At 36.5% G+C, this 13,325-nt stretch overlaps 1 protein-coding gene across 4 annotated transcripts in view; it reads left to right on the top strand.

The window, feature by feature from the left end:
• Positions 1 to 13,325, top strand: part of LOC103503650 (BEACH domain-containing protein B) — a 59,208-nt gene that overhangs the window by 13,444 nt on the left and 32,439 nt on the right. For 3 of the 4 annotated variants that reach the window (XM_008467927.3, XM_008467928.3, XM_008467926.3), the window contains exons 10-13: positions 7,618 to 7,945; positions 11,419 to 11,877; positions 12,067 to 12,225; positions 12,355 to 12,504. In XM_008467927.3, the coding sequence (XP_008466149.1) occupies positions 7,618 to 7,945; positions 11,419 to 11,877; positions 12,067 to 12,225; positions 12,355 to 12,504 (1,096 nt within the window). The remainder of the gene's footprint in view (positions 1 to 7,617; positions 7,946 to 11,418; positions 11,878 to 12,066; positions 12,226 to 12,354; positions 12,505 to 13,325) is intronic. The other variant, XM_051083574.1, reaches the window with a different exon arrangement.

Here is a 13,325-nt window from a genome sequence, read left to right as displayed (position 1 = left end):
TCAAACCATAATTCTAAAAGTATGGCTTTTGACAAATTTTTCCATATGATACTTGAATTTTTGGTCAAACTCAGACTCGACAGAAGTTGAGCCACACTAGCATTTAGTGAATGGTCAAATACCCAAGCTAAATTGAACAAGGAGAAAATCTTTACCCAACAAAATGAGGAGATAGGACAGTTCAAGAAAATATGAGAAAGATTCTCACTAGCCTTCAAACATAGAGGGCAAATCGAGGGGGAGAGGCTTTTATTAGGGGCTTTCTTTTGCAAGATTTCTGAGCTATTGAGTGACCTGAAGACCATATCCAAATCAAAAGGTTAGTTCTCCATGGGCTGCCTGATTTCCAAATTGCTCAAAAAAGGTGTTTATCCATTGGGGAGGCAGATTTAAATGAGCCGAAAGAGACTTAACGGAAAACCGACCTTGAGGATCAATGGACCATGATCTATAATCGTCAGAGTTACCCACTTTTTCAGAAGAGAGGAGGGAAAGTAGTGATTGAAAATCTACAATTTCATCATCTTCCAAACTTCTTCTAAAGGCCAATGACCAAGAAGAGGTATCATTGTCCTAATGTGCTGCAACTGAACCAGTGGAAAAAAGAGCAATTCTAAAGAGCCTAGAATGTTGCTCCTTGTTGGGGGCATTAACAATCCAAGGATCTGACCAAAAGCCAATTCTACGGCTGTTACCAAGATTAAAGGAGACTAATGAGTCAATCGACCTCCAGACTCTAGCAATGCTAACCCAAGGGTTCCTTAGGCTCTTACCAGACTTCCCTTTAGTGAACCAATCAAACGGCTCCTTACCGTGGATGCTTCTAATTATTTGCCTCCAAAGAGCCGACTCTTCTTTTGAGAATCTCCAACCCCATTTAGCGAGCAAAGTAGTGTTATGAATTTTAATTCCTCCTAGGTTAAGACCCCATCTTTTAGAGGAGTTGAAACCTTGTTCCATTTAACAAGGTGGCTGATTTGGTTGCCAGCATGATCTTCCCAAAAGAAGTTTCGCATGATTCTCTCCAAAGAGGTAGCCATACTTTCAAGTATTGAAAATGAAGATAGGTAATATGTGGGAAGACTAACTAGTACTGAGTTGCATCAGGTATGTCTTTCTCCTTTAGAGATGTTATATCTTTTCCACCTATCTAGTTTCTTGTGAATTCGATCGATGACTGGTTGCTAAAACATCTTTTGCCAAGGGTAACCTCCCAAAGGGAGACCTAAATAAATAATCGGAAGCTTTTCTACCTTGCACCCTAGCAAGTTTGCCGTTTGAATCAAATCATCCTTTTCCACATTAACACCGCTAATGGCTGATTTCTCCCAGTTTACTTTTTGCCCCGAACACCATTCAAATAACCTAATGGCATCCTTAAGCTTAAGAAACATCTGCACATCATACTTACAAAAAAGAAGAGTGTCATTGGAAAATTGAAGCAAAGGGAGGTGGATCATATCTTTGCCAACAAGGAAACCTTCAAACTGACCGTTACTATGAAGCTTGTTTATGATTTCTCCTAAAACCTCACTTACTAGGAGAAATAAAAAGGGGGAGAAGGGGTCCCCTTGGCGGATACCTCGAGATGCTGTTATACGGCCTCTTGGCTTACCATTAACGAAGATGGAAAATTTTGGATTTTTTAGGCAGCCCATTATCCATGAAATCCACTTGGGATTAAACTTTTTTAGAGATAAAGTATTTTCTAAAAAGTTCCAATCCACCCTATCAAAGGCTTTTTCTAGATCAAGTTTTAAAATCCAGTCCTTTTTCAGTTTTTCCCTATAATCTTCCACTGCCTCGTTAGCAATTAATATTGGGTCAAGAATCTGCCTACCTTCAATAAAAGCGCTTTGGGTAGGACTTATAATTGCATCCATAACTTGTTTTAGACGTTCAGATAGAATCTTTGCAACTACCTTGTATGTTAAGGTAGTGAGACTGATTGGGCGGAAATCCTTGACTAGAGTTGCATTCTCTTTTTTCTGCACTAAAAAAACGAAGTTTTCTTGAATACAAGCATTTAATCTTCCATTTATCTAGAAATTAGCCATTAAGGATTCGAAGATATCCTTGAAATTAGACCAGTGTTTGATTAGGAATTCTGCTGTGAATCCATCCGGGCCCGGGGCTATATTGCTGCCAAGTGCCTTCAAAGCTTTAAAAATTTCCTCCACTGAAAACTAGATAACAAGAACCACATTCTGAACTGAGGAAACACAAGACCAGTCGCTATTAATAGGTATAAATCTGTCCCCCGGAATTCTTGTATAAAGTGTCTCAAAAAATTGCATGCCTTTCAATGTCGCGGAATGAAGTTAAAGCGATCCCATCATCATCTTTTAATTCTATTATGAGGTTCCTTCTTTTCATTGCATTTGAAAAGCGGTGGAAGAAACCCGTATTCTCATCACCCAAAGACAGCCAGTTAAGCTTACTTTTCTGCATATAATTATGCTCTTCATTTTGGTAAATGCCTAGTAATTCAGCTTGCAATGCTGTTCTAGAACCGATCTCTTCTTCATTTAACCCAATCAACTCAGCCACATAATCATATTTTTCTAATTCTAACAACAAGATTTTCTCTCTTTCTTTTACCTTGGCTTGTGCTGCAAAATTCCAAGCTTCAAAGAAAAGCACCAGCCTCCAAGATTAAAGGAAAGTGATCTGAGAAGATACGTGCTTTGAGTGACATCCGAGAATTTTCAAAACAAACATCCCACTATTGATTTAGGAAGAATCTGTCTAATAATGATTTGGAAGGAGAAATACCATCTCTAGACCAAGCGAACCTTCCATTTTGCAATGGAATTTCCATGAGAGTAACCGAATCAATAAACTTATTGAACAATGACATTCCTCTAGTGCTCCTGCCAATTGGAAATCTTTCATGGGCCCAATATATTAAAATCCCCACCTACCAGGCCACAGCCGAACAAGCAGTTAAGGAAGACGATTTGGGCCAAAACAATTTCCTTTCTCTATATCCACAAGGGCCATAGACATTTGTGATCCAGCATACCTTTTTGCACAAACTGAGGCATTTGATAGACAAAGAGAAGCGCCTTTTAATAACCTCAGTTACAGAGATTTTACTGCTGTCCCACATGGTAAGAATTCCCCCATAAGAACCAACAGAAGCCACAAAATCCCAGCCAATATCCTTAGAACTCCACAGCGATTTTATGAAACTGAATTCAAGGTATCCTTCATAGACTCTTGAATCATGACTACTTCCGAACTACAATTTTTGATAAACTTTTTGAGTGCTGCATGTTTAGAGGAATCATTTAAACCCCTAGTGTTCCAGGAGACCATCTTCATAATGGCGGGGAGAAGGGAAAGGTGGCTGCACTTCTAAATTAAGCCAGAATAAGACCACAATCACTGACTATAGATACCAAATCTTTAGGCAAATCCATTGGAATTTTATTAGAGGGAAAATCCTCATCATTGAACAAAGCATTTAGGTCCGTCCCTTCAATTTCTGAATCTAGTTTAAGGTCAACCTCATTGCTGGAATCAACTGACTCTTTGCTACTAACGCTGATTAGAGAGAAAAATTCAAACTGGTTTTTGAGAGAAAAATCATCTTTGTATGGGGAGGCCTCGTAGAAAAGATGCCTTTGAATTAGAGATGGTGGATGGAAAATTGAGACACTTTGAAGAAGAATAAACATTTACTGACCAGATGAAGCATTCTGGAATCTGAATTTTAGAGCTGTCACTTCCAGAAGGTCCTGGTTATTGGCAGAAATAGAGTGCTTGTTGAGGTGGTTCCGAAGAGAGTCTAAAGAGGGACTTTTAAGGTCACAAACCCCTTTAAATTCAGATTTTAGAAGGACAGTCCACACATTGTTGAAGGAGGTTTGTTTGCAGTACACACATAATCCTTAAGAATTTTTGGAACATGAGAGGCTTTACTACCTTTGGTGTCCTTGAAACGGTTAGAAAAACCGAAATCTGAAGAAACTTGACCCCTTGGACAAAATTCGTTACTACTCGAAGAGTTATTGAAGTGGGCCCTTTTTCTTTATTCCCCTCATTTGATAATTCACAAAATGCCTCTTCAATTGCCGGAATAATAAAAATTAGAGTCATTAAGAGTGGACCCCACGGCCATTTTACTATAGCTGTCTGACTTGGGTTCATCAAAAATAAAGAATTGGGGCTGTACAGCTGGCCTCACATTTAACTCTTCTACAACATGGCTGCCGGCTGCTATATCAAGTTGGAGAGAATCTGAGTGGGGAGAGCTTGATAAACCTTTTGTTGCAGCATTAAATGGCAGGCTTGACTGTCTTTTCTATCTTCGAGGACTGATTTTCTCTCTCTTATGATGCTGCCTTTTCGTCTTCAAAGCGTGTGAAAAGACCATCTGCACACTGATTTGAATTATTCCATCTGAAATAGGGCTTTTCCGGCAGAGATTTAAGGATTGGTTCACTTTCCGGCAGGTCAAGATCTTCATCTTTGCCCCCAACTTCCTAAGTGCCTCGAATGGGTTCCTTGAGATGGATGGAACATTCTGATTGAGGAAGTTCCAATTCTCTGGAAGGCCATCCCCTTGTAGCTCTTCATCAATAATCACTGAATTTAGTCTACATAAATCGATAGGATTGGAAAAATCACTAAGAAATAAGTCATGTTGAACAATTACAGGGGCTTCTAATGGTTCAAAATCCCCAAAATGAAGGAAGAAATTTCCCCGAGTCTCGCTCTTTATTTCTATAGTTGCTGGTAAAAATCCACACAGATTTTTTCGAACTTCAATTCTTGCTTTAGAGCACTTGATCAAATTAAGTGTTTCTAGAGCTATACTTTCCAATCCTCCAAAGTAGGCCCTAGTTACTTCAAAAATATTTCTTCTTCATAAGTTGAGAGGAAGATTTATAATTGACAACCAACTTCCGAAACCTTCAATAAGAGTTGGTCTGTCCTTTCCAAACTCTGGTTTGAAAGAAATCAGAGGATTTTTCACGACAAAGAAAAGCCGTGCTCAGAAGTCTCTCTCTGCATAATGAAGTGCAGCAGCTTGGGTTTCCTTGGACAAGGAGTTTGGGGCTTACTTTATTCAGGATATTTGTTTCAATTGGGCAGCTTTCCTCTCCCATCCAGTCCCTTAATCTTTGTCCTGTGCTGGATCCAGTCTCAGCTTTGTATCCCTCAGCAGCTGTAGCTTTTTGTTTTTGTCTCTTCATCAAATTTTAATTTTTCCTAGTCTCGACCTATGTTCTTTTGCTGGACTTATATATACCATATCATTTATTTTCTTTTTCTTTTGAAAAGGAGACAAGCTTCTATATTATTAACAATAAACTCAAAGTACAAGAGAGATATACAACGAGAATAATAGAGAAGCCTAGAAATGGGGGAGAGAGAGAATCAGTAGGTGCACCCGGACATCTCAACTAGGTTGACACTTCTATAGTACCCTCACCCTCATCATCTCCAAAAAACAAGAACAATGCTAAGGTCATGAAAAGACCAAAATAAACACGCAAGATAACAATATAATCTACCTATTTAAGACAGAAGCAAAGATGAAGAGTGAAAACTTAACGGTAGAAATACATATTAAAGCCCTTTAAAACTACAAAAGCACTAATTTTGAACTAGCAATTTGGGGAAACTGCCTTGTATCTCTTCAGATGAAGGCAGTCCAATTGAGGCTGATATCTTGAAAGGAGTAAACTTTGAATTCTGCATTTGAAGAACACCAAGCTGCAGCGTTTCTTTTATAATTGTCTACGATGTCAACCCAATCCCTTTTTTGTCATGGAAGATGCGTTCTTTAAGTTCAAACCAAATCTCGGCTAGAAGTGCTTTTATCAAATTAACCTAAATTAGAAAGGGTTTTTTTTTGATAAATAGGGCCCCTCAATAATTGGAACACATTGGCGCTTATCGAAACATCAAAGACCCAAGCTGTTTTTAGCATAGAAAATATGTTAATCCAACGGTTAGATGAGAAGGGACATAAAATGAATAAGTGTATTAGGAGCTCACTGCTTTTCAAGCAAAAGGGACACACTGAAGGCAACAAACATGTATTGGGAAGCTTCCTTTGCATAGTCTCAGAACAGTTAGAGAACCCACTGCCATAACCGAAACCAGGACATTTATTCTTCTTGGACTGCTGGTTTTCCAAAGTGCTTTAAAGTAATCTTTTTCCGAAGGTGAAGAGGGAGAGAGGTGCTTTGAAAGGGACTTAACTGAAAAATGGCCCGAGGATTCTAATGACCAAACTCTCCTATCATTTGAGTCCGTTAGACCTTTCTGAAATATGAGAGTTAATAGCCTTTGGAAATCTTGAATTTCTTCGTCTTTTAGCAATCTTCAAAATACTAATGACCAAGAATTAGTGACATAATCCCAGTGGGCAGCAATTGAATCATTGGGCTGCTGAGCTAATCTGAATAGATTTGGAAACTGATATTTAAGAGGGAGATCAGCAACCCACGAATCTGTCCAGAAAGCTACTCTCCATCCATTCCCTGTTTTGGAAGTTGCCAACTTAACTATCTTTTTCGCATTCTCTAGAGATACTGATCCACAGACTTCCAAGGCTGTTTTCTGATTTGTTTAGAGTTTGCCAATCAATTTTTTTGCAGCCACGTATACTTTTAACTACTTGAGGCCACAACGAAAGTCTTCTTTCAAAAACCTCCAGCCCCATTTAGCAAGGAGGGCCTTATTTTTGTTATTTAAACCGCCCAAACCTAGCTCCCTGTCTAATTGCGAAGGCTTGACCTTTTTCCACGAAGCCAAATGATTAATCTTGCTGCCCAAATTCGCCTCCCAAAAAATTTTTCGAATTAACCCTATGGGGATGTGTATTCTGTCTTTTCCCACCAAAAAACCCTTAAAATGACAGTTCAAATGCAGCTTATTTATTAAACCTACTAGTACTTCACTTACTAGCAGAAAAAAGGAAAGGAGAGAGAGGATCACCTTGACGAATTCCCCTAGAAGCCACTATCCTTCTTCTCGGTTTACTGTTGATGAATATGGAGAACTTTTCTTTGTTTTGATCAGTCTTATATCTGGGATATGATGTTTTGGTGTTAAGGGGGTGTCAATCTAGTTGAGATGCCCATGTGCACCTTTTGATCCCCTAGCTTTTTGCTCATTATGCTTCTTTATTATTCTCAATGTATATACCTCTTGTATTTGAAGATTTTATCATTAATAAAGAAGTTCGTCTACTTTTCAAAAAGAAAAAAAAAACTCTTGAAAAGAAACGAAATAATATAGAAAACCATTTTAGTACGAAGATAGGAAGGAAAATAATCTAATATCGGAAGTTTGCCACCGATATTTCATTGGTAGAATTTTCTGGCTGAAAGTGAAAATCGAAGAAAACGTTCCAACTCCCATGATTCTGTTTAGCCCACTAACCTTTGTCTTTTAGTGATATCTAGTGTGGGTTTAGTGTGACTTTATACGAAAACCAACTAAACTTGATAACCTCAAAGAATTCTTCCAATGTTTATAAGACACTTTTGGTTATTTTTAGAAAAGTCGACTTGTCTCTGTGTATATTAGTTTATTCTGTTATTTAATTCTAAACTCTACTACACTCCCTCACTGTTAAGTTAATTCATTTTGTAGGATCCTTGCCAATGCTTTGCAACACTCTGTCCTTGCTGCATTTAGAAAGTTCCTTGTATCTTCTCCAGCGTCCCTTGAAATTTTTCGAGAAGAGGGGATATGGGATCTTTTCTTCTCCGAAAATTTTTTCTATTTTGGACATGCTTTTGAGGATTTTTCCTTAGAATGTTGCACAAACAATGATGATGATTCCTTGGAGAAACATGAAACATATTATGCTACTAGCTCAAACAGTCCACTAAAGGTTGAGGGGGTTGATGTAATTCAAATGGAAGTAATTTCATTTGTAGAGTTTGCTTCAACTACTTGTGGAACTGCACATAATTTGGTAAGTTATTTATTATTTCTTCAGTAACTATATTTGATACTTCTATTATGATTTTCATATTTCTTGCTTAACTGAAATATTGGTTCTGTGTAATCCTGTGAGAAGTATGAGCAAATACCTAGCCAAAGAAAAGTATACTTCATTGCCTCGGGCTTTTTAGGGGAGTTGAAAGGGGGAGCGTGGAGATGGTTGGTTAGTCGGTATCGTGTTTCTCTTTGGGTTTTGATTTCGAAGAATTTTTGTAATTATTCTCTTGACATGATTTTGTACGGCTGGGCTCCCTTCCTGTAGTGGTGGTCTCCTGTTTTTTATGAGCTTGGTATTTTGTATGTCCATGTATTCTTTCATTTTTTCTTAATGAAAGCCGTTTATTTCAATAAAAAAATTGCTCAATAAAAAAAAAGGCTCGTTCTTGTACATTCTTTGATATTCAATGTATCTGGTTTCTCTCTTTCAAGCTTGTTTTGTTTTTTTCTTTTTTGTTTTAAATAAATAAAGATTGGGTTTATGAAACTACAGCATTCACAAAACCTTGAATCTACAGACCAAAATTTGCAAAAATCTTCTCCAACCTTAATTGCAAAAAGATTAAGATAGCTAATACTGCGTAGAAAATTGAAAAGCAACTCTTTCTCCTCTTGGATCTAATGTTAACTTACTAAAGGTGTTATTAGCTTTTCTCCTCCTATGCAATCCGTCCCTTTTTTTTTTGAAACAGAAACAAATCTGTTCCTTCTACATCGTTTTGTGCTTTGATTTCAATATGAGTAGTGTGGAGCCTAAAGCACTTCCAGAAGAAAGAGTGCTTGAAGATCCTTATCTTTTGGACTCATATGTTGATGCTTTTAAGGTGTTTTTTTAAGGATGATATCCATGATAATTTGACTATGACTTCTGAGTCATTATTTGCTAGTTACAATACCTTCTCGGTTCCTTCAAAGTTTTCATCTTTAGTTAAGGTCTCTCTTTTGTACTTCGAATATTAGTCACATTTCATTATTCCAATGAAGAAGCTTGTTTCCACTAAAAAAAGAAATTAAGGTTTGTGGAATATGACTCAAAGAAATTCATCATTTGTCCTCTCTCTTAGAGATTTAAGGAGTCATGGTTTCTTGTCTGTTGTTTTTGAAAGATCTAAGCAGTGGAAATTTAATATTACTTGTTCAATTGTTTTCCCTTCTCCTGTTGGAAGGTTTTAGAGCATTTGGCGGGAATTTTCTTTTCAAGATTCTAGGTGCTTGTTTGTCAAGAGTTTCTTTTGTACAATTGTACTTGAACAGGATATGAACAGGATATGTTCTAGGTTGTACAACTGTGTCCTTAAGTTCTCAGAAGCTTCTTTTATTGAATTGTTCATGCTTCCTTGAAGAGTTTTCAGTTTACTCTCCTCTCTCTTCTCTTTCTTCCCCATCCCGCTCTTACTAGCACTCTTGATGTAAGAAGAATACGTTAATTGGGTAATGGTTTTTAAAAGCTGTTGTATTATTATTATTATTATTATTATTATTATTATTATTTTATTATTATTTTTTATTTTTTGCATTTGGCATGAGGAAAAAGGTCTTTTCTTGGTAGATACAACTCACAAGAGGTCAATATTCCTCTCTTTATCTTCCTTACAATGGTTTGAAGCTGGTTTAGTGGAGATTCTGTATTCACCAATTAAGATTTCTTCCAAAAATGTGGAAAAATGATTGCAAGGTTATTCATTTAGCAAATTTCAAACTTCGTTTGTTTTGTTTTTTGATTGTGTTATTTTTTTTTAAAAACAGAAACAAGCCCGACTAGCTCAAAGTACAATAGAATTATAAAAAGAGAAAAGAATTAAGGATCAAGAGGTATACCCGATCATCTAAACTAGGTTGACACATCCTTAGCACCCACCTCATGTTCGACTGTGTTATTTGACTAGCTACTGGAGGGAGGAAGAATCTTCATGTCCTTGCTGGTTTAGATAAAAAATGGTTGCCTAGTTTTTTTGGACGATTATCAGAGACTTCCTCATGGCTTTTGAAAAATTCAGCCTCAGACTCTTTTAAAGGATTCAAAGGATTTTTGGCTTGCCACTGATTTGAAGGATGTAAATGTGCTCAAGAGAAGTTTTGTAGACGTGGTTATGCATAAACCTTTTCTTCTTCCAGATTGGATATATATTTTTCAGTTGCTGTGCAGTATCTCCAAGGTTTAATCATTGTTTGTTTGAGTTTGAAAAGAGAAATGAAGTAGTGGATTTGAAGCTTGATTATGTGCTAGTGGTTAACTAGTTACTAGAATGTTAGCGCATTACTGATGTTTGCTAGAAAGGTCATTCTTCTCCTTCATCTTTAATAAACGTTTCCAAAGAGGCAGAGGAAAACCAAAGGCTGCAGCGTTTAATGGGGGAAGTTAGGCATGCTGTTCTCTCGCATGAAGTGAATATTGGAAGTGTAGCCCAAATTCCATTGGAAGGTGATAATTAAGTCCTAAAGATCCAATCAAAATTTCCCTAAATTATCTATAGCTAAGAATCCTTCAAAGATTCTTCAACCCTTTCCATTTCACTGTTCTCGGTAAAAGGCTTCCTTGGTATTTTATAATCAAGTTGAGATTAATCCTGCTTGCAATTTTTCTATTATTAGCTTTTAATCACTTTGTTTTTTCATTTTCTCCCAGCAATATCTCTATGAATTGGGACTTAACCCCAATTTAGAGTTTTTTTGCTTCTTTCTTTCACTCTCTTTAGGAGTTCCTTTGCTTTGAACATTTTTTGTCTTTTCATTGTATCGACGACAAGCTCGGACCTTTCTAAAGATTTTTTTTTTGAAAAGGATACTGATCTCTTTACTAAACATTTAAATAATAATAAAGAGACAAAGCTCTATGTACATGAGAGACATACAAAGAGCAAAAAATCTAAGGATCATTAGGTGCATCGGAACATCTCTACTAGGTTGACACCCTCCTATTGCTCTCACTAGTCCATAAACTACAACTTACTAAAGCAGATTACATCAGAGTCTCTAGCCCATATTGAGCCTTAACCCCATAAGCAGAGAAGATCCAAATTTCTAGAACTTGAAAATTAAAGGAAAAAGAAGAAGATACAGAAAACATGATACGAACTCTCTATGACACTTGGAAAATGAAAGCCTGCCATTTCTATTGAATCTCTTCTAGGGAGTAATCTTGGAATTCCTTGGGTAAGGAACACCATGACGAGGCATTTAAACGGGCATACTCAAGACGGTCGTTCCAACTTGAAGACTTGTCATGGAATACACACTGATTTCTTTCAAACCATTTAATTTTTAAGAACATTTTTTTTATCTTCCTCTCTTGCAGCTTAAATATTTTTGGTTTGTATGTGGAAGCAATTAATTATATTAGATCATATCAGTCAGGCTTGTAATATTTGTAGCATTATGTTCTGTTATTTATTCATATTTAGCTTCTGGTTTGATGCATTTTGTAACTTACAACCCTGTAATTGGCAGCCTGAATTATCTGCTTTGTTGGACATCCTTGAACAGTCTGCTTGTAATCCGGAGGTTGTTATTGCTCTTTCTAAAAGCCTGCTCCGCATATTACAAATTTCATCTGAGAGAACTGTTGCTTCATTCAAGACACTGAATGGCGTTCCCCGGTTGCTTAAAGTTGCTTGTGTTCAAGCCCAGGAACATAGAAGATATGAAAATGTTATCTTGTCTGAGATTAACTTTGTTGGAGACATTCAATCTCGAAGTAATCAGGGACATGATTCAAGGGAGACAGGTCAAAGTTATCTTACATGCTTGGAAACCATCATGGAGGTTTTCACTGAATTTTTCTCAATAGGAGACGAAGCTAAAAATTTGGTTATGCTCAGTTCAACATCAATTGATTGTTTGTTTGATTTATTTTGGGAAGAAACTTTGAGAAGCCGTGTGCTTAAACACACACTTGAGCTCATGAAGGTAGTGTAATATTATTGATTTGTTCTAGCTAAATTCTGTATGTTTGTGGTTCCTTCGTGGAGGTGTTGGGAAGTCATATGCTTTCTATTAATAATTGATGTTAGGGTGGGTTAATGCTACACTGGAAACTGGAAAGCTTACCTTGCTTATTAACCTTTTTTATTTACTTTTGGTTGGACGGTGATTCAGATAAAACCAATTTCTGAGGAAGATCAAAAGGCAAAATTGTATATTTGTACGAAATATCTTGAAATGTTTGCTCAAATTAAAGAGCGGGAGAAAAGTTCTACAGAGCTCTCTATTGATCTGTTGGTTGGAATCAGAGAGATGCTTCTCAATGATCCTCAGGTATACCTGCAGTAATTTTCTAAAGTAGTCCTACATCCTAATAACTATCTCAAAAGACGTTGGTCTTTATTATCTGTGAACTTTCTTTTTCTTCTTGACTTCTAAATGCTGCATTTTGTTTTCCTTCAGTACTACCAAACTCTGTTTCGTGATGGAGAGTGCTTTTTGCATATTGTCTCTTTGTTGAATGGTAATGTAGATGAGGCAAATGGTGAAAAGTTGATTTTGAACGTCCTTCAAACTCTTACTTGTCTGCTAGCTAAAAATGAAGTCTCAAAGGTACTTCTAAAATTTTCCTGTAGGTGTCTTTTTTTTCTAATAAATATTTTGGCTTGGTCAGAAGTAAGCTGAAAAATAATGACATTATTGTTCATTCTTGTTCCATATGAGCTGTATTTCTACTTCATGTTTCTTAGACATATATCTGGAGTAATCTTCTTTGTACAAGTCCAATGTTTTAATATCACTAAGCCACATTACTATGAGGCCACGTGGCAGGGTTAAGTATCAATGCATTGTATTAGAATATTAAATTATTTGGTAAACAATTTATTTGCACAGGAATTATTGTAACTGTTTAATTTCTTTCTGAATTTTTTTTGAAGGAAAGTGAAATTTTATTCTTTGATTTATTTATTTATTTGTTAAATTAGGAAATGAGATTAGGTGCCCTAATGAGAAGCCACTATAGACCTATTAACTACTCAAGTTAACTGCTAATTAGTATTACTCTTGGTCATTGCCACCCACATTTAAGTATAAGAAAGCTTTAATCAATGCATCCTTGGTACATTGAGAGATAGGGTTGGTGTTTTCATTTGCTCAAGTTGTATGTAGTCTCTAGTCTCCTAATCTTGGGGTGGGCACTGCCGCACTTGACGTCTTCATTTTTCTTCTTTAACATGAACAAGAAACAAAACTTTTCATGGAAGTAATAAAAAGAGACTAATATTCAAAAGAAAATAAATCCAACAAGGGCAAAAGTTATGAAGGAAAAAAATTCAAGTTTCCCTTATTTATTTATTTTTTTTGAAGGGGAAACAAACTCTTCATTGAAATAATGAAATAGTCTAATTAGAGTTTCCTTAAATTCAAACAAA

Source organism: Cucumis melo, chromosome 4, assembly GCF_025177605.1.
Source record: "Cucumis melo cultivar AY chromosome 4, USDA_Cmelo_AY_1.0, whole genome shotgun sequence".
NCBI lineage: Eukaryota > Viridiplantae > Streptophyta > Magnoliopsida > Cucurbitales > Cucurbitaceae > Cucumis > Cucumis melo.
Note: the sequence above shows the minus strand (reverse complement) of the source record. Positions and strands in the feature narration are given on the sequence as shown.